At 41.7% G+C, this 14,887-nt stretch overlaps 1 protein-coding gene across 3 annotated transcripts in view; it reads right to left on the bottom strand.

The window, feature by feature from the left end:
• c14h20orf96 (chromosome 14 C20orf96 homolog) overlaps positions 1 to 14,887 on the bottom strand; it is a 48,995-nt gene that overhangs the window by 3,161 nt on the left and 30,947 nt on the right. For 2 of the 3 annotated variants that reach the window (XM_039735762.1, XM_039735761.1), the window contains exons 6-10: positions 9,947 to 10,046; positions 7,528 to 7,685; positions 6,697 to 6,798; positions 4,731 to 4,817; positions 4,286 to 4,411 (exon numbers count right to left, since the gene is read on the bottom strand). In XM_039735762.1, the coding sequence (XP_039591696.1) occupies positions 4,286 to 4,411; positions 4,731 to 4,817; positions 6,697 to 6,798; positions 7,528 to 7,685; positions 9,947 to 10,046 (573 nt within the window). The remainder of the gene's footprint in view (positions 1 to 4,285; positions 4,412 to 4,730; positions 4,818 to 6,696; positions 6,799 to 7,527; positions 7,686 to 9,946; positions 10,047 to 14,887) is intronic. The other variant, XM_039735763.1, reaches the window with a different exon arrangement.

Genomic DNA, 14,887 nt, shown 5'->3' with positions numbered 1-14,887 from the left:
AGCACAGCAGAAACACATAAAAATAATTTGTATAAATATATCTATACATATACATATATCTACACTTACACACATCTAGGTAGGCAAAATAAGGCCTAGTAAGCCAGAGAGAACAGATGTGTTTTTAAAATAGATTTAAAAATAGTCAGACTAGGAGCCATTCGGATTTCAATAGGCAGATCATTCCAAAGACGAGGCCCAATTACCGAGAAAGCACAGTCACCTCTACGCTTTAGTCTGGAGTGTGGAATTAAAAGAAGGTTCTGATCACCGGATCTCAAACTTCTCAGGGGGGTATATTGGTGAAGCAATTCAGATAAATAGATGGGTGCTTGTTGGTGTAGTGTTTTAAAAACAAATAATAAGATTTTAAAATGTATTCTAAATTGAACAGGCAACCAATGAAGGGACTTCAGAAGCGGAGTCACATGATCCATTTTTTTCTTTTTTAAAAGAAATTTAGCAGCTGCGTTCTGGACCAATTGAAGACGGGCAATTTGGGATTTGGAGATGCCATAATAAAGAGAGTTGCAATAGTCGAGGCGAGATGTAATAAAAGCATGTATGGCCATCTCCAGGGTCTTGTCAGTGAGATAAGGTTTAATTTTGCAAGCGCGCAAGCTGATAAAAGCTCGATCCGATCACGCAGAGACTTGTTTGTCAAGTTTTAATGAGTCATCTAACAGGACACCCAGATTCCGAACCTGTGAAGACCTGAAAGCTGATAAAGGTCCCAGGTCAAATTCGGGCCTTCATATGTTCAGAAGGGCCAAAGACTATCACCTCAGTCTTCTCTTCATTTAAGGATAAGAAGTTTTGGGATAGCCAAGATTTAACTTCATCTAAACAAGGCAACAAGGCATTCATAGCCAGTGGATCATTTTTCTTAAAAGGTAAATAAATTTGTGTGTCATCAGCATAAAGGTAAAATGATAGCCCATGTTTTCTAAAAATAGAGCCTAGAGGTAGCATATACAGAGAAAATAAAGTGGGAGACAACACAGAGCCTTGAGGAAGACCACAGGAGAGAGAGGACGTTGAGGAGGAGAAGTCTCCTAGCCTAACCATGTATTTTCTATCAGATAAAAATGACTGAAACCATTTTAAAACTGTGCCAGAAAGACCCACCCAGGACTCTAGTCTATTCAGTAATATCGAATGATTGATAGTGTCGAAAGCAGCTGATAAATCTAATAGAACAAGGACCACAGAATCCCCCGTATCAGTGGCTAAAAAGATGTCATTTAACACTCTCAAGAGGGCTGATTCGGTACTGTGGGCCTTGAAACCAGATTGAAAATGCTCAAACAAATTATTTAAAGCAAGAAAAGATTGAAGTTGGAAAAACACAATCTTTTCCAAAACCTTAGAAAGAAACGGTAGGACCGAGATAGGGCGATAGTTTTTAAAACTGACAAATCGAGTGAAGGTTTCTTGAGGAGGGAGTAATAGTAGCCACTTTCAAATTAGAAGGAACCACGCCTGTTGAGAGGCACTTATTAAAAAAGGACGCTAAGCCCGGTCCGATCGAATCAATGATTTGTGTTAAAAATCTAGGATGGATAGCGTCATATGGAGAGGAAGATGGCTTCAGTTTAACAATAGTATCTTTGAGTGACTGTATAGAGACTGGTTCAAAAGTATCCCAAGACATAGACAACGGCAGAGGAGCAGGCTGCTTGGTAGAGAAGATATGGGCTCCCAGACCAGGTTTACTTACTTTATCTTTAAAAAATCTCGAGAAGCTTTCACAAAGGGCAACAGAAGCAACTGACCCAGTGTGTACCGGGGGATTGACAACAGAGTTAATAACAGAAAACATGACCTTAGGTCTAGACTGATTATGCAAAATTAAATTAGAAAAATAGGTTGCCTTAGCTGATTTGGCAGCTCTCTGATAAGCCGATAGACTATCTTTGAACAGCTGTAGAGAATGTGTAACCTGTCCTTTTTCCACTTACGCTCAGCCTTTCTACAAATCTGCCTTAGTAGCCGAGTCTCTGCAGAATGCCACACTTCAGATTTAGGTTTGAGCTTAAGAAGTTTAAAAGGAGCAGTTTCATTCAATACATCAAGCCAGGCATTTTGTAACAGACTGAGATGTTCGTCTGCATCCAAGTCTGATAATGGAGAGTCCAACAGTAGATGAGAACAAAGCTTTGTAAAACACTGACTAAAATTAACACTAAACTGAGGTGAGTATACCCTAGTCAGAGATGTCACTTTAGAAGAAACATAAGGAAGGCTAGGAAGGCACATGGAAAATAAAACAGGCTTGTGATCAGAGAGCATAAAGTCAGAGACAATAACCTCAGTAATATCAACTCCATAAGAGAGGATGAGGTCAAGAGTATGTCCATGAATGTGAGTGGGACTTTTAACCCACTGTGTCAGATTAAAAGCCTCGATTAGATTAAGAAATTCCCTCGAGAGAGGGTTTGACAGACAACAAACATGAATGTTAAAATCGCCCATCAATAAAAAGCGATCAAATTTAGTAACAATATTACCAATAAAGTCAGTGAATTGCTGAAGAAAGTCCTTATCTGAGTGAGGAGGACGGTAAATCAGCCCTAGGCAGATAGGACCGTTCCAGTCGAGGTGAATAAGTTGAGCTTCAAAGCTGGTATAAATATCCGGAGAGATCGAGGAACACTGCGCACGATGAGAGTTTTTCAAAACAGTCGCTAGCCCACCCCCACGTCCGTTTTGGCGGGGGGAATTAAAAAATGTATAGTCTACAGGGACCGAGGGAGTCCAAGCCGGGGGGTAGAGGGTGAGGGCAGGGGAAGAGCAGGTTGAAGCCACCGGTGCGCCTGATCTACGAGACGCCAAATCACAGAGCCACCTTGTAGCGGCTCGGAAAACGGACTTGTAATACAGCCCGCATGTAGGCGGGCTTTCAACTTGATCGCGAATCCTCCCCTGCATCCACGCTTCCTCCCGCTTTCTCCGAATAATGTTTAAAGGCCAGCGGCAAATACAGTTCGGAATGACAATTTTGAAATTCTCATGTTGTTTATTAAGAACACACTCCATCTCCGACTTGGGAAAATTAAAAAAAGTTGATCTAATATCCAAGAGACACTGACGATCATAGACTATAAGGGCACTACAGTTAGAATACAGTGCACTCAACCAAACTATCAGGCAGGAGAGCAGTAGACGGCATGCCGACACAGGCGCCATCTTTACCGTTGCTTCCCACACACATTTTTTGTTTCATTATTTTTGTAGTTATTTTTCATTGGCTTTTTACATTTATGCAGGTTTTGTTCATATTGTTACTTTTTTTTGTTTTGTTAGTATTAATTATATTGTGTTTTTCAGTATGTCCCTTGTCTTTTTTTGGAGGAACCCCAACAGGCAGGGCCACTCTGATGTCAGTGCTGCTGGGACAGCCTACTGCCGTTATATTTTTTACTGATTGTGAGAAGGCATGTTGAGATTTTTTAAATATTTTTCACTTTTTTATTGGTTGTGAATTTTAGATTTCAATTTGGACTTGATAGACTTGAGTTGTGTTTTTAAGCAAACCCCTTTTGCCTGTTTTTCTGTGTTTTGCCTTATTTTTTGTGCTTGCTTTTTGCTATTTAAAATTATCTTTATTTATAAGAATTTTTGTGTTGACCATGCATCTCAAGCTTGAGGTTTGCTGGTTTTCCTCTCTCTTGAGGGTCATTTAGTACACTTTGCATTTCTGGGACATTTAAAGAAGACTTTTGAAATCTTTTAAGACCTGTGCCCTATTGGCCAAAGCCTGCCTGTTGAGTCTGAGGTCAGGCTTCCTGGGGTGAGGCCTATCTTTAGGTCAGTCATTAAGTATGCTGGCTTGTATTGTGTGTATGTGTGTGTGTTTGTTTGGGAGTTTTCACCATTTTTTACTATGTTTGTGTTGCCTGATCACAACAGTGATTACAAACATTGTAAGGGGGTAGATGAGGTTCAGTTGATCTGATATCATTAGTTGTTCCAGGACTGCATTCACATTTAGCCAATCAGCTTTAAAGTTGGCCTTGGACATTATAAAGAAGAGGCTTAGTGCTCAGTAGCACCTGACTTCATATTTTTAAATTAAAAACAAAATGCCTTGCTTAGGAATTTAATAATGAGAGATTGTTTTTTTGTCCGGGCTCAGAGCATTTTGCACATATTTTTGTGGATCTGTCTTCATTGTTGTTCCTGGTTGAGTTTAAAGCTGATTGGTTGAAGATGAAAACCAAACAATGTCAAAATCACTTAATTGATCTTGTTAACCCCTGGGGTCTACCTTTGCCCATCTTACCACATACTTTGTTATTCTAAGTGGGATGTCACTAAAAATCTCCTGTCGCGGGTCCACTCTACTTTGTAGCAGCATTGCAACAGCTTTCTCCAATTCATCATTTTCAAGTTCTAGAGCTCTGGTTATCTGCAAAACAAAGGATAAAATGAATTTCATGTAGCCTGCAGTAAAGCACATAGAGTTATTTTTTTGGGTAACACTCCTCTGTACCGGAGTGGTCTTTTTTTACTATTCTGTTAATATTCTCTTAATATGTTTTTGCTTGACTGAAACTAAAGAAATCAGAGGAGTCCAAATGGAAAAGGATCAGAGGGCATGGACGTGAAAGTGAAAAGAGAGGGAGCAGATGTAAATCCTCTGACAGATTGCTTTTCATATAAAAATGTAACAGAAAATAACCAGACGTCACCCAGCCAAGGGCCAAAAAGAGAGAAAAAAAACTCACATGTTTGTAGATGTCAATCTGTCTCTTCATAGAGGAGTTCATTAAGGCCATTTGTGTTACTTCACGTGGCATAGATGATATCTTGGTCTGGAAAGTAAGAAAAGCAACATAAGTCTTTGTTGCACTGACCAGATGTGCCCTCAGGCTGCTGCTATAATGGTTGCCCTCAGGTTTCAGGTGCATTGAGAAAAAAAGCAAGGTAAGTTAGATTAGAGGTTGAAGGGCTTGCCCCATGAAGCTTTCACATTTAGAGGACTAATATGCGACACACTCCAAGCCTATTTCTCTCCGGACAGAGCTGTAAACTTCAGCTGTGAGGTGACATGAACTTGTGGATACTGAGCACCATCATAACCGGATGGGAGTACAACACTTCTCCATAACCCAAGTGGGACCTCACTGCTGAGCTCACATGGGCTTCGGTGGACACATTTGCAAGGCAACAATTGTGATCTGGAGCCTAATCTTAAGAACCAGGCCTAGTTGGCAGCTGTCAGACAATGTGACCTAGCAGATGAAGCAGTGGACATGGAGACAATCACTTAACCTAATTGTGATCACCTTGAACAAATGCTACTACAGCAACACGTTAGCTATGCAAAGGCACTTTATAAAATAAATGTAGTCTATTTGTGATCAACTGCTTTAGGTAAACATTACCCATCAATAACAGCACCTAGGGATGATTTCGACTACAGAAAGGCACTACACGTATTTGCATTCTCCTGCTTCTGGGGCTTGCAGCATGATAATTCACTGAAGTAGGCAAGCAGATATGATTTTCACTATGCAAAGGCAGTATACTGAATATATTTAGACTATCTTTGAACAACTGCAGTGATTATTCAAAGAGTGACACACCTTGGGATGGTTTCCTTGAAAAAAGGGATTATATAAAACTTCAGTCTGCTTATGATCCACTTGTTATGGGGAAATATCACCCACAGTGTAAGGATTTGCCTTAGGAGGGGTTTTATTATAGAAAGCCACTATACAACATTAGTTTCCTGTGATCTATTGTCTATTAGGCAGCGTCACCTGCGGCATTAAGCCTCACTTGATAATGGGCTTAGGTTGGTTTTCACAAGAGAAAAGTAGCATAACATTAAATTCTCCAAGTCCAGTTAGAGGTTAAGGGTGGCTGGATCGTATCTCAGCAGTACTGGGTGAGATGGCAGACCATCATAGTGGTCACTGATGCGCATGCCCACACAGGGCTAATTTAGGGCTGGAGAAAGTCCATTCAAACTCAGAGAGAATGCGCAAAATCCTAAACAACTGTACGGCAACTAGGTGTAGGATTTTAATTCAGAACATTGCACTGACGTCCAATATACAAAATAGATTTACTTTGAAATGAACTGTTTGGTTAGTGCATGCTGATTTATAGCTTGGCATGGTGTTTACTATTGAAACATATTACACAAAATAAATTTATTTTTAATAAACTGTTTATTGAGCTTCATCATTTGCACAGTGACACACTTCGGAGTGTTTTCCTAGCAGAAAGACACTATATGAAATAAATTTAATTTTCACCCACCGTCTACAGAGTAATATTTCACTAAGTGGTTACACTTGGAATGATTTTCATTATTGAAGGGCACTGTACAAAATAAAACAAGTTTATCTATGATCCACTACTTCTGGGACAGCATCACTCATGGGTTGATGGATCACTGACTGATATGCTTTGGGATGGTGTTCATCTAAGAAAGGCATTATGAAAAATAAAAATTGTTTGAGATTAATGGTCTTTGGGGTAACATCCTTTCCAGGGTGATGATATACAGAATGAAGCCCTGGATGGCTTTCCACTACAGAAAAGTCACTTTATAAGTTTACATGGGGCCATGTGTGCAGAGTAATGTTAAATTCTACTACTGTGGGTTGGTGTTGATGTTCTGCTAGTCCTGGCCCAGGCATTTCTCCACAGTCTAGAACTGCAACCCCAATACTCACCTACCTTTGCAATCAAAGCCAGGAGCTGCTTCTGCTCCTTTTGAGAGGACTCATCCAGTTTGGCCACGTCTGCCTCAGCCACCATCTCAATGCCTTGTTCTTCCTTCTGCAGGATTACATTTTGCTAAGGTGAATTATTCAAAAGGTCAAGCATTTTGAGATAACATAGGCAATGGTGGCCAAGTCTTACCTGGAAAGATATATGTCAGTACTTTTCCCTGTTTTGGAGTGGGGGAAATAGGAAGAGAGCATAGAAGAGCCTAAGGGATTAGGCTCCTATTGTGCTTCTGTGAAATATATGGGGTTGATGTATGTAAAAATGAACATAAGAAATTATACAAAAGAACGCTAAAAGTACTTGCAGCACAAGACTATATTTTAAACCAAACATTTTATTTTGTTATGTGGAATGGCCACACTTTACAATTTGCTATGCGGTTAGCCTCTTAATTCTCATGGAAAGTTCTGGATACTGAATATAGTGACTTACTTTTTTAAACCCTTAGCTGAATGCAAGAGTGAATTCCTAGCCTGTGGGATAAAGCAGACGCATCTGGCCCCTCATACCAAGAGAAGTCATTAGAGAAAAACATAGCGAGTTTGTTCCATCCATGGTTACCCTTCGATTAAAAGGCAAAATGGCCAACAGTCCCTGTAATCTTCCTTATTATCAGATGCCGCTTGATCAGTAGACAATACGTGGGATACAACCAAATTTTGTGATTTCTGCATAACCTAGATGCTAGTAAGGAATGCCAGTAGCTACCCTGAAGTGGCATCCATTTTTTATTTGCCTCCATTTTAATGTCAGTTCGCCATAGCGCCATGGTTGTACCTGCTGAGCCCGTCTCTGCTGCGCAACATCCTCCTCCAGGTCCAAAATCCTCTGGGTTTTTTCAGGGCGCTGGCTTTCCTCATAGGTTTGCAGGGTGTGCAGCTCTTCCCTTGCTTCTAGGATATTTGCATTCAGAGCTCTAAGGCGCTCCTCAAGTACTGTGAAAATGGACAAGAAAATGCCACAATGCTGACAGAGACATGTAAGGATAAAACAAAATAGTGCGCAGTCATTGAAGAGCTAGGCAGTATTAATAAGGTCACTGTGAACCTGTAAGAGCCTATAAAGGGGGCAAAGTGGCAATCTCACATGAGCTTGGTGATCAGAGGAATGTGGGAATCAGAGGTGAGAGATGGTCCATGGCATTAGGCAGTTTTAAATAAATAATCTTATGCGGGGCACCAATTGGGTGCTTAATTGGCTTAACTGGGGTACTGGTCTGATAGCACCACATATGAATGCGGCGTGGGTGGATTGGTTGGGTACCTCATTTGTGACTTAGAGAGGTGGTTTGTCACTCCTGCACCCAGTTAGAGAGGATAGTTGAAAAGAAGCCTGAAGGATAGAAGAGGAGGAAAGAAAATAGACTTACCAATGAGAGAGAAAGACGTTGGAGAGATGGAGGTTAAATAAAGAAGAGAAGAGAGAGACAGAGATGGGGAGAGAGAGAGTGATAGTGCAAGAACGAGAGGCAGATGGTCAGGAGTGAGCTTCAGGGCTGCAGGAGCCTGAGGCTGAAGAAAGGGCACTTCCACTGAGTGATCATCAGGGTGTAGGAGAAGTGTATGGCTCAGGCCGGGCCTGGCATTAGGGACCTGAGCCTGGATATAATTATTGACTGCAAACCGTTGGTTGGGCGTCTCCTCAGTTGCCTGATCCTGCACAGGATAAGGTGAGGAGAAGTCTGCATTGAGAAGGCAGCATTGGGGATCATGACTGTTTTAAAGGAACTCTCTGATTTGTTTTAAATTTGTTGTTTTTTAATGGAATATATTTATTACTGTTCTTAACCTTTACCTTCACAACCAAGACTGAGGCACAAAGCCAGAATGACATAGCTGTTCACATGGCCCTTCAATGGGCCATAGGGGAACACAACCAGAGGCACATGTTGTTGGATGGGGCTAATCAACCACACACACTCAAGACACGCAAACACAGAGAAGCACATGCAAGCACATATGTATGATGCAGAGCAGAACTGTGGCCATCCCAGCCATTTGAACATTTCGCACTTTAGCAGGCCATCTCCTCCTAGTATTCTATAACTGAGGTCTGCTTGGTATTAATCAACCTTAACTTAATACGAGCTGTGTAAGCCGCATGGGCCCTAGGAACTATTGAAATCGTCAGAAAAAAAATTGAAATGTAGAGATGTCAACTATTCTGGGTTATAGTTTTATTCTGGGTATACTCCTAGGGGCTTTCGTGTGGCCGACATACTTGCATCGTTTGTGCATTAGCAGCTAAGCGACTGTTTTTCTTCTGAGGTTTCCTTTTGCACATGTGCTCGCATCACTTCTGTATTAGCCGCTAAGCGAGTGATTCTTCCTTCAGAGGTTTCTCTTTACCAAAGTGTTGGCCTCGCTTGCGTATCCTTGGAGGTAGAGCCCTTACCCCGACTCCACCTCTCACTTCTGGGCCGGACAGACGCATACACTTCCATGTATAGACGTTTATATATATAAGACAGTGCCATCCAAAACATGCTTCAAAGAACAAACACAGAGTATGATAACATATTTTTAATGCAATTGAACATTTGGTCACTGGTCAATTAAAAATAATTGTTGCATGAGAATGATTTTTCTGTTATTTAGATTTGTGAGATACCTGTGACCCTGAATTGGAAGAAGTGGGTTTGATAATGGATGGATGAAATGATAAAGGCCAGAATGACACACAATCTGTGTCATGCAATATAAAACCCAAACAGCACATCGCCTAGGAGAACAGCTCCAATTTTAAGTGAGCGTTCATCTTTAAGTTTGGTTCCTAGCCAAAACTTCCGCCTATGTTGGCCAGTTTGTTCAATTTCATGCCAAAACATACATGCTTTCCACACATAAAAATTATTCTTTTGATTAACTCTTTGATTAACCAAATGTTTATCGGTCACCTCTACACTGTCCAAAGGACATGTGTCAACTGCTGTGCCTTTTTTATATTCCTGAAAACTAAAGCAATAAATTGAGTAAATGGTAGTTTGGATTCATGGCAACAAACCCCAGTTTGTACCGAATACATTACACCCTGGCTTAATAATCTGAATAGCTGCAGTATTTCAAACATCATGAAAATATCTATCACATTATGCTAATTAAGGGTCGGTATGTGATGGTGGATGGCCACCATTTTTTTATGGACTGACTTGTTCCCTCTTGATTAACAGCAGAATGGAGTCCAGGCTCTTACTAACCTTTCAGGTCCTCCTTGGTGGTGGCAGCTTTGCTTTCCATGTCAGCTATTGCGCTCTCTCTCTGTCTTTGAGTCCAACACTTTAAGGCTGAAATGGAGTTCTGGGGATTAGAGAAGGAGCCAGTGAGGTTCAAAAGAGTTATGAGGTGTTTCAACTACTGGCTTCTGTGCAGATAGATAGATAGATAGATAGATAGATAGATAGATAGATAGATAGATAGACAGATAGACAGATAGACAGACAGACAGACAGACAGACAGACAGATAGATAGATAGATAGATAGATAGATAGATAGATAGACTTATACATTGTGGCAGATGCCTGGGGCGACGATCCGTCTGGGACGCCTTGGAGGACTGGAAGAGGGCATACGCCCACCTCAGACCACGTGGGGCCAGTCACCCTGGTTGCTATGGGGACCATGGTTACAGAGCTTTGAAGCTCAACCCTGTAGGGGCCCGTGGTCACTGCCAGGGGGCGCCCCAGTGCCTTGGAGACCCTGGACCTCAGCACTTCCGCCACACCTGGAAGTGCTGGGGCGAAAGATGAGCTAGGACACCTGGAGTGGTTCCGGGGATGCAGCTGGAATATTTTTATGGCTCTGTAATGTCTCCCAGAAGGCAACTGGGTAAAAAGATTATGGATAAGTAGTGTGCTTCACAATGCTTTGCAAAGTCATTGTGATCTAAAAATGTCATCTATTGAAGACAAATGGTGTCCACTTACTTTTTTTACAGTCTTCCACTTTATGAACAGCTTTTCTATATGAAGCTGGACAGTTTGCATACGACCTGTTGATGCATTAATGTCAGAAATCCTTTTATTTAGCAGTCGTAAAAGGACACAAGCAGCTGGTTGATGGGGTTTGGGGGTGGTTTTGGTTTGGGTGGCAGATTGAATTTTTTAACTTTCCACCTCAGGTTCCCAAATTAGGACCCAAGCAGAGCAGTGCAACAGGTGACACCTCAGTCCCATGCTAGTTTGAATGGAGTGTAATAGTGTGAGGTTTTTTACAGTAGTTGGAGTGCCAATCGTGCCATCAAACTTGAGTTTTCTCTGCAAATTGGAGGACTTGCTCACAGTTCTGGATGCAGGTTAATGTCATACCCAGGACAGAGCAATTGCAGGTTAACAGCCTTGCTCGACGGTCCAATTGAGTGGAAGCACTTCTGGCATTTACGGGATTTGACTGTCGGCACAGATCCCTAGCCTCAGAGCGGCCACTGCACCTACATTAGTACTGAGTAACAGGTTATTTTCTAAGAATCATACTGCCAATTTACAGACTTTGCTCCTGAAGGCTGTCTAATTTCTATTTGAGGTCAGCTTCACTACTATTTTATCATTTGCAGGTCCAGGTGCAGATTCATAATATACCGTATATAAAGCTTAAAGGAGAGGACTCAGCACACAGCCTCGTTGGACACCAGTGCTGAGTATCAGGCTGGAGGAGAGGTGAGGGTCTCATGAGAATGTCCTTAATGTACATGCACACTGACTGACTGATACCCAGGTCAAGCAATTTATGGTCAGCCCGCTGGCTTTATGTGTTTTAGATGCTGAGCTATACCCAATAAAGATTATTCTTAAGTATGTCCCCTTCTGCTTAAGATGGGTCCATCCAAGAAGGACCTGACTGAGTGGTACTTGTACTCAGTTGACTCCATGTAAAGTGATCTATCTATAAACCATTTTAACTCTTTGAGGGCTGAATATTTTTTCCAAAAAACTCAGTTTTCTGAAAAGCACACAAAGCAATGGTTTTCACACCTAAATCAACATAAAACGTCTGTTGCTATGTGCTGTGGCTGCTATTGGCGCATGTTTGGCATCTCTGGTGGCAGTTGCTGTGCATGGGCACCTCACTGGTCAGCAGTAAGACACGGTGGGCCGGCTGCCTTCGCACAGCAGGTGGGTGGCGGTGACAGTCGCAGTGAGACACAATCATCTGGTTTGTACCTCTTGTCATCATAAGTGGTGGTCATCCCAGGTGAACGCTGCCGTAGGCGCATCAGCTACATAAAAGTGTTCAGCGCCAAGATCAGCTGTGGACCGATCAGACAATGCTGGTACCTCACTGTTGTTTTCATATCCATCTCTAGGTAGGAGTCCGACAACGAAATTACGTGAAACATCCATGGAGTATTTTGCTTTGCACATTTGCTTTGGTTTCTCACCAGATGCCGATGCCATTTTAGAGGTTGTTTGCTCGTTGCTACTCACGTATAGGTATTCGAGATTACAGCTACGTAACTGATCTTCTATCAAAGACAGTCAAACTACAATGTAAGGGAGAGGTTTGTTGCAGTTTACAGCTGATTACCGTCCTCTACCCCTGAATTTTGACAAAAGTCGACCTCAGCCCTGAAAGAATTAATCCAGTTCAGTGATGCTAGAATTCAGTGCCTATCATAGAAAAATTAGGCACAAGGCAGTAGCTAATCCTGGACAAGGAGTGGCAGTTCATCACAGGGCCTTCTCATGCACATACTCGCACACAGCCAGTACAAACTAATCTAGTATGGTTGCCTTTAATAGTTGGTCCACAAACCACTGAAAAAAGTCAAGGTTTGTAAAATCATTTCTCCACAAGGCTTATTTTTGTGAATTTGGGATAGCTTGTTTACTTGTAAAATTTAGTCCTGACTGTGAACATTTCTCATTCTGAAAATTGTATGTGTATTGTTACTTTGTACATACTCTCGTGTGGGGTTCTTTACAGGCTAAGTGATTAGTAAACAATTATAAAAAAAAAAATGAAAGAACATTTTAGCACTAAGGTAGAATTCACAGAACATTCTGGTAGTAAGTGGAAGTTTCCAGAACATTCTAGTATTAAGTAGGAATTTCAAGAACAGGCTAGTAGTAAGTAGGATATTCTATTTTATTTTCTAGTTTATTCTTAGTGCACACATAACATTTTTAGAAGCTTTTGGTAACAAATGTTGCGTATGTAAATTGTTGTAAACTTCACAACTAATAACAGTTGTAAAAGTGTGTTACTTTAATAAAGGAGTTATTGACCTAATATGGGTTCCTCTAGTTTAGGTCTGACCCCAGAAAACTGATTTCTTAGAAAGCCAATCTTCCATTAATTCACAGCAACTACTAGGTGGACTAAACATGCTGTAACTAGTCCAGGTGTTTATGTGTTGAAAATTTTTCACTTTAAATCTCATGTTAAGATGACCAAATGTGAATCCAAGATTATCACAAATATTGCTCTGTTTGTCAGTCTTGTTTTTATGTCAAACAGTGGAATGAAGCATGATTTGCAATCCAGGTTCCTTTCAATGCCATTGAGTTTTTATCAGTTCTTAAGAATTGTCCAAAACAGGCTGTTGCCAGCAATGCATATGCAGTATTTTCAAGGCACCTCTGTTTTTTGTCATAACATTTGACAATCTTGGCCGTTTTTTTGATGACAGAGTCTCAGCAGAAACAATGGAACAGATGATGCAGCCACTGTTACCAGACGTCTTAAGATGAGGAGGGAACCTGAACAGTTGAAGTTAGAAGATCTGGTAACAGAAACAACAACGTTCTTCTTTGATGTCCTTATTTAAAATAAGCACAGTTGTTTCTCAAAATGCACCAGAACAGGGGACAGATGATCCAGTTTGCTTCACTAGTGTGAAACAATTGTCTGCTGCTCAGTTCAGATGACATAAAAACTGCCAAATGGAGAGACCTCTAAATGTTGCTTTTTTTCATCAAAATTTTCTGTGTTTGTTATATATATGATAAAGGGTGTGGCAAGTGGCAGGGGGTGGTACCCAGCCGGGACACCCAGGAGGACCAGAGGATGGCTTGCGGCTCCTCCAGATCACGAGGGGGCAACTGCCCTGGTAGCTTTGGGGACCACGGGAACGGAGCTTGGAAGCTCAACCCTATAGGGACCTGTGGTCACCGTCAGGGGTCGCCCCAATGTCTGAGGAGCCGTGGCCCTCAGCACTTCTGTCACAACCGGAAGTGCTGGGGGAGAAGAAGACACACTGGGGTGTGCCAGTGGAAGATTACTGGGAGGCACCTGGAGCACATCTGGGTGGGGATAAAAGGGGCTGCCTCCCTCCGTTCAGGGGCTTGAGTCGGGAGTGGAGAAGGACGGAGCTCGGGAGGAAAGGAAAGGAGGCGGCCTGAAGAGAGTGAGGCATTTGGTTGAGTCCTGGACTTTGGGGGAGTTTTGGGGGGTTGTGTGTTTCACCTTTAAATAGTAGCAATTGTAAATAAATGTGTGTGAGTGAATTAAAACCATGTCTACCTGTCTGTGTCCGGGCCGGCTACCACAAGGGTTAAAATAGCCTTGTAGAGAACTTGAACCTGTTAGTTGTTTGTTTTTTTGGACCACCCTACTGTCTTTGGGGTTTGGTTGGAGGGTAAACCACAGAAAAAACATACAAACTCCTCCTCATAGACCTCTGTTAATACACATTCGAAGGTAGGTTGCTTTGCAGGTTACAGTACATGAACAAGGCAGGTAGTTTTCCTAATGGCCAATAGCACATGAAATATCTCTTTGGCACATGCTACTACAGATTGGGTTATTTCATTGTGTGGGCAGAAGTGTTTTTTGTACTGCCTTTTTAAAGTTCATTCCCAGTCTTATCTTCTTGGGGCCCTCCATAGAGACATCTGGAATTATGTAGCCATTCTGACAAATTCATCTCCCTTGATCTGGATGTGTCATTCCCAATGATGGGTACTGAACATTTTAGACCTATTTCTAACCTGCCTTTCTTAAGTAAAATTCTAGAGAAGGCAGTCATTATGCAGCTAAATGACCACCTCAATAAACATGCTATTCTTGATAAGTTTCAGTCGGGTTTCAGAACAAATCACAGCACAGAAACTGCACTCGTTAAAAGTAGTAAATGACTTGCGGGTGAATGCAGACAGAGGCCATTTATCTGTTCTCATCCTCTTAGATCTGAGTGCTGCAT

This window comes from Polypterus senegalus, chromosome 14, assembly GCF_016835505.1.
Source record: "Polypterus senegalus isolate Bchr_013 chromosome 14, ASM1683550v1, whole genome shotgun sequence".
NCBI lineage: Eukaryota > Metazoa > Chordata > Cladistia > Polypteriformes > Polypteridae > Polypterus > Polypterus senegalus.
Note: the sequence above shows the minus strand (reverse complement) of the source record. Positions and strands in the feature narration are given on the sequence as shown.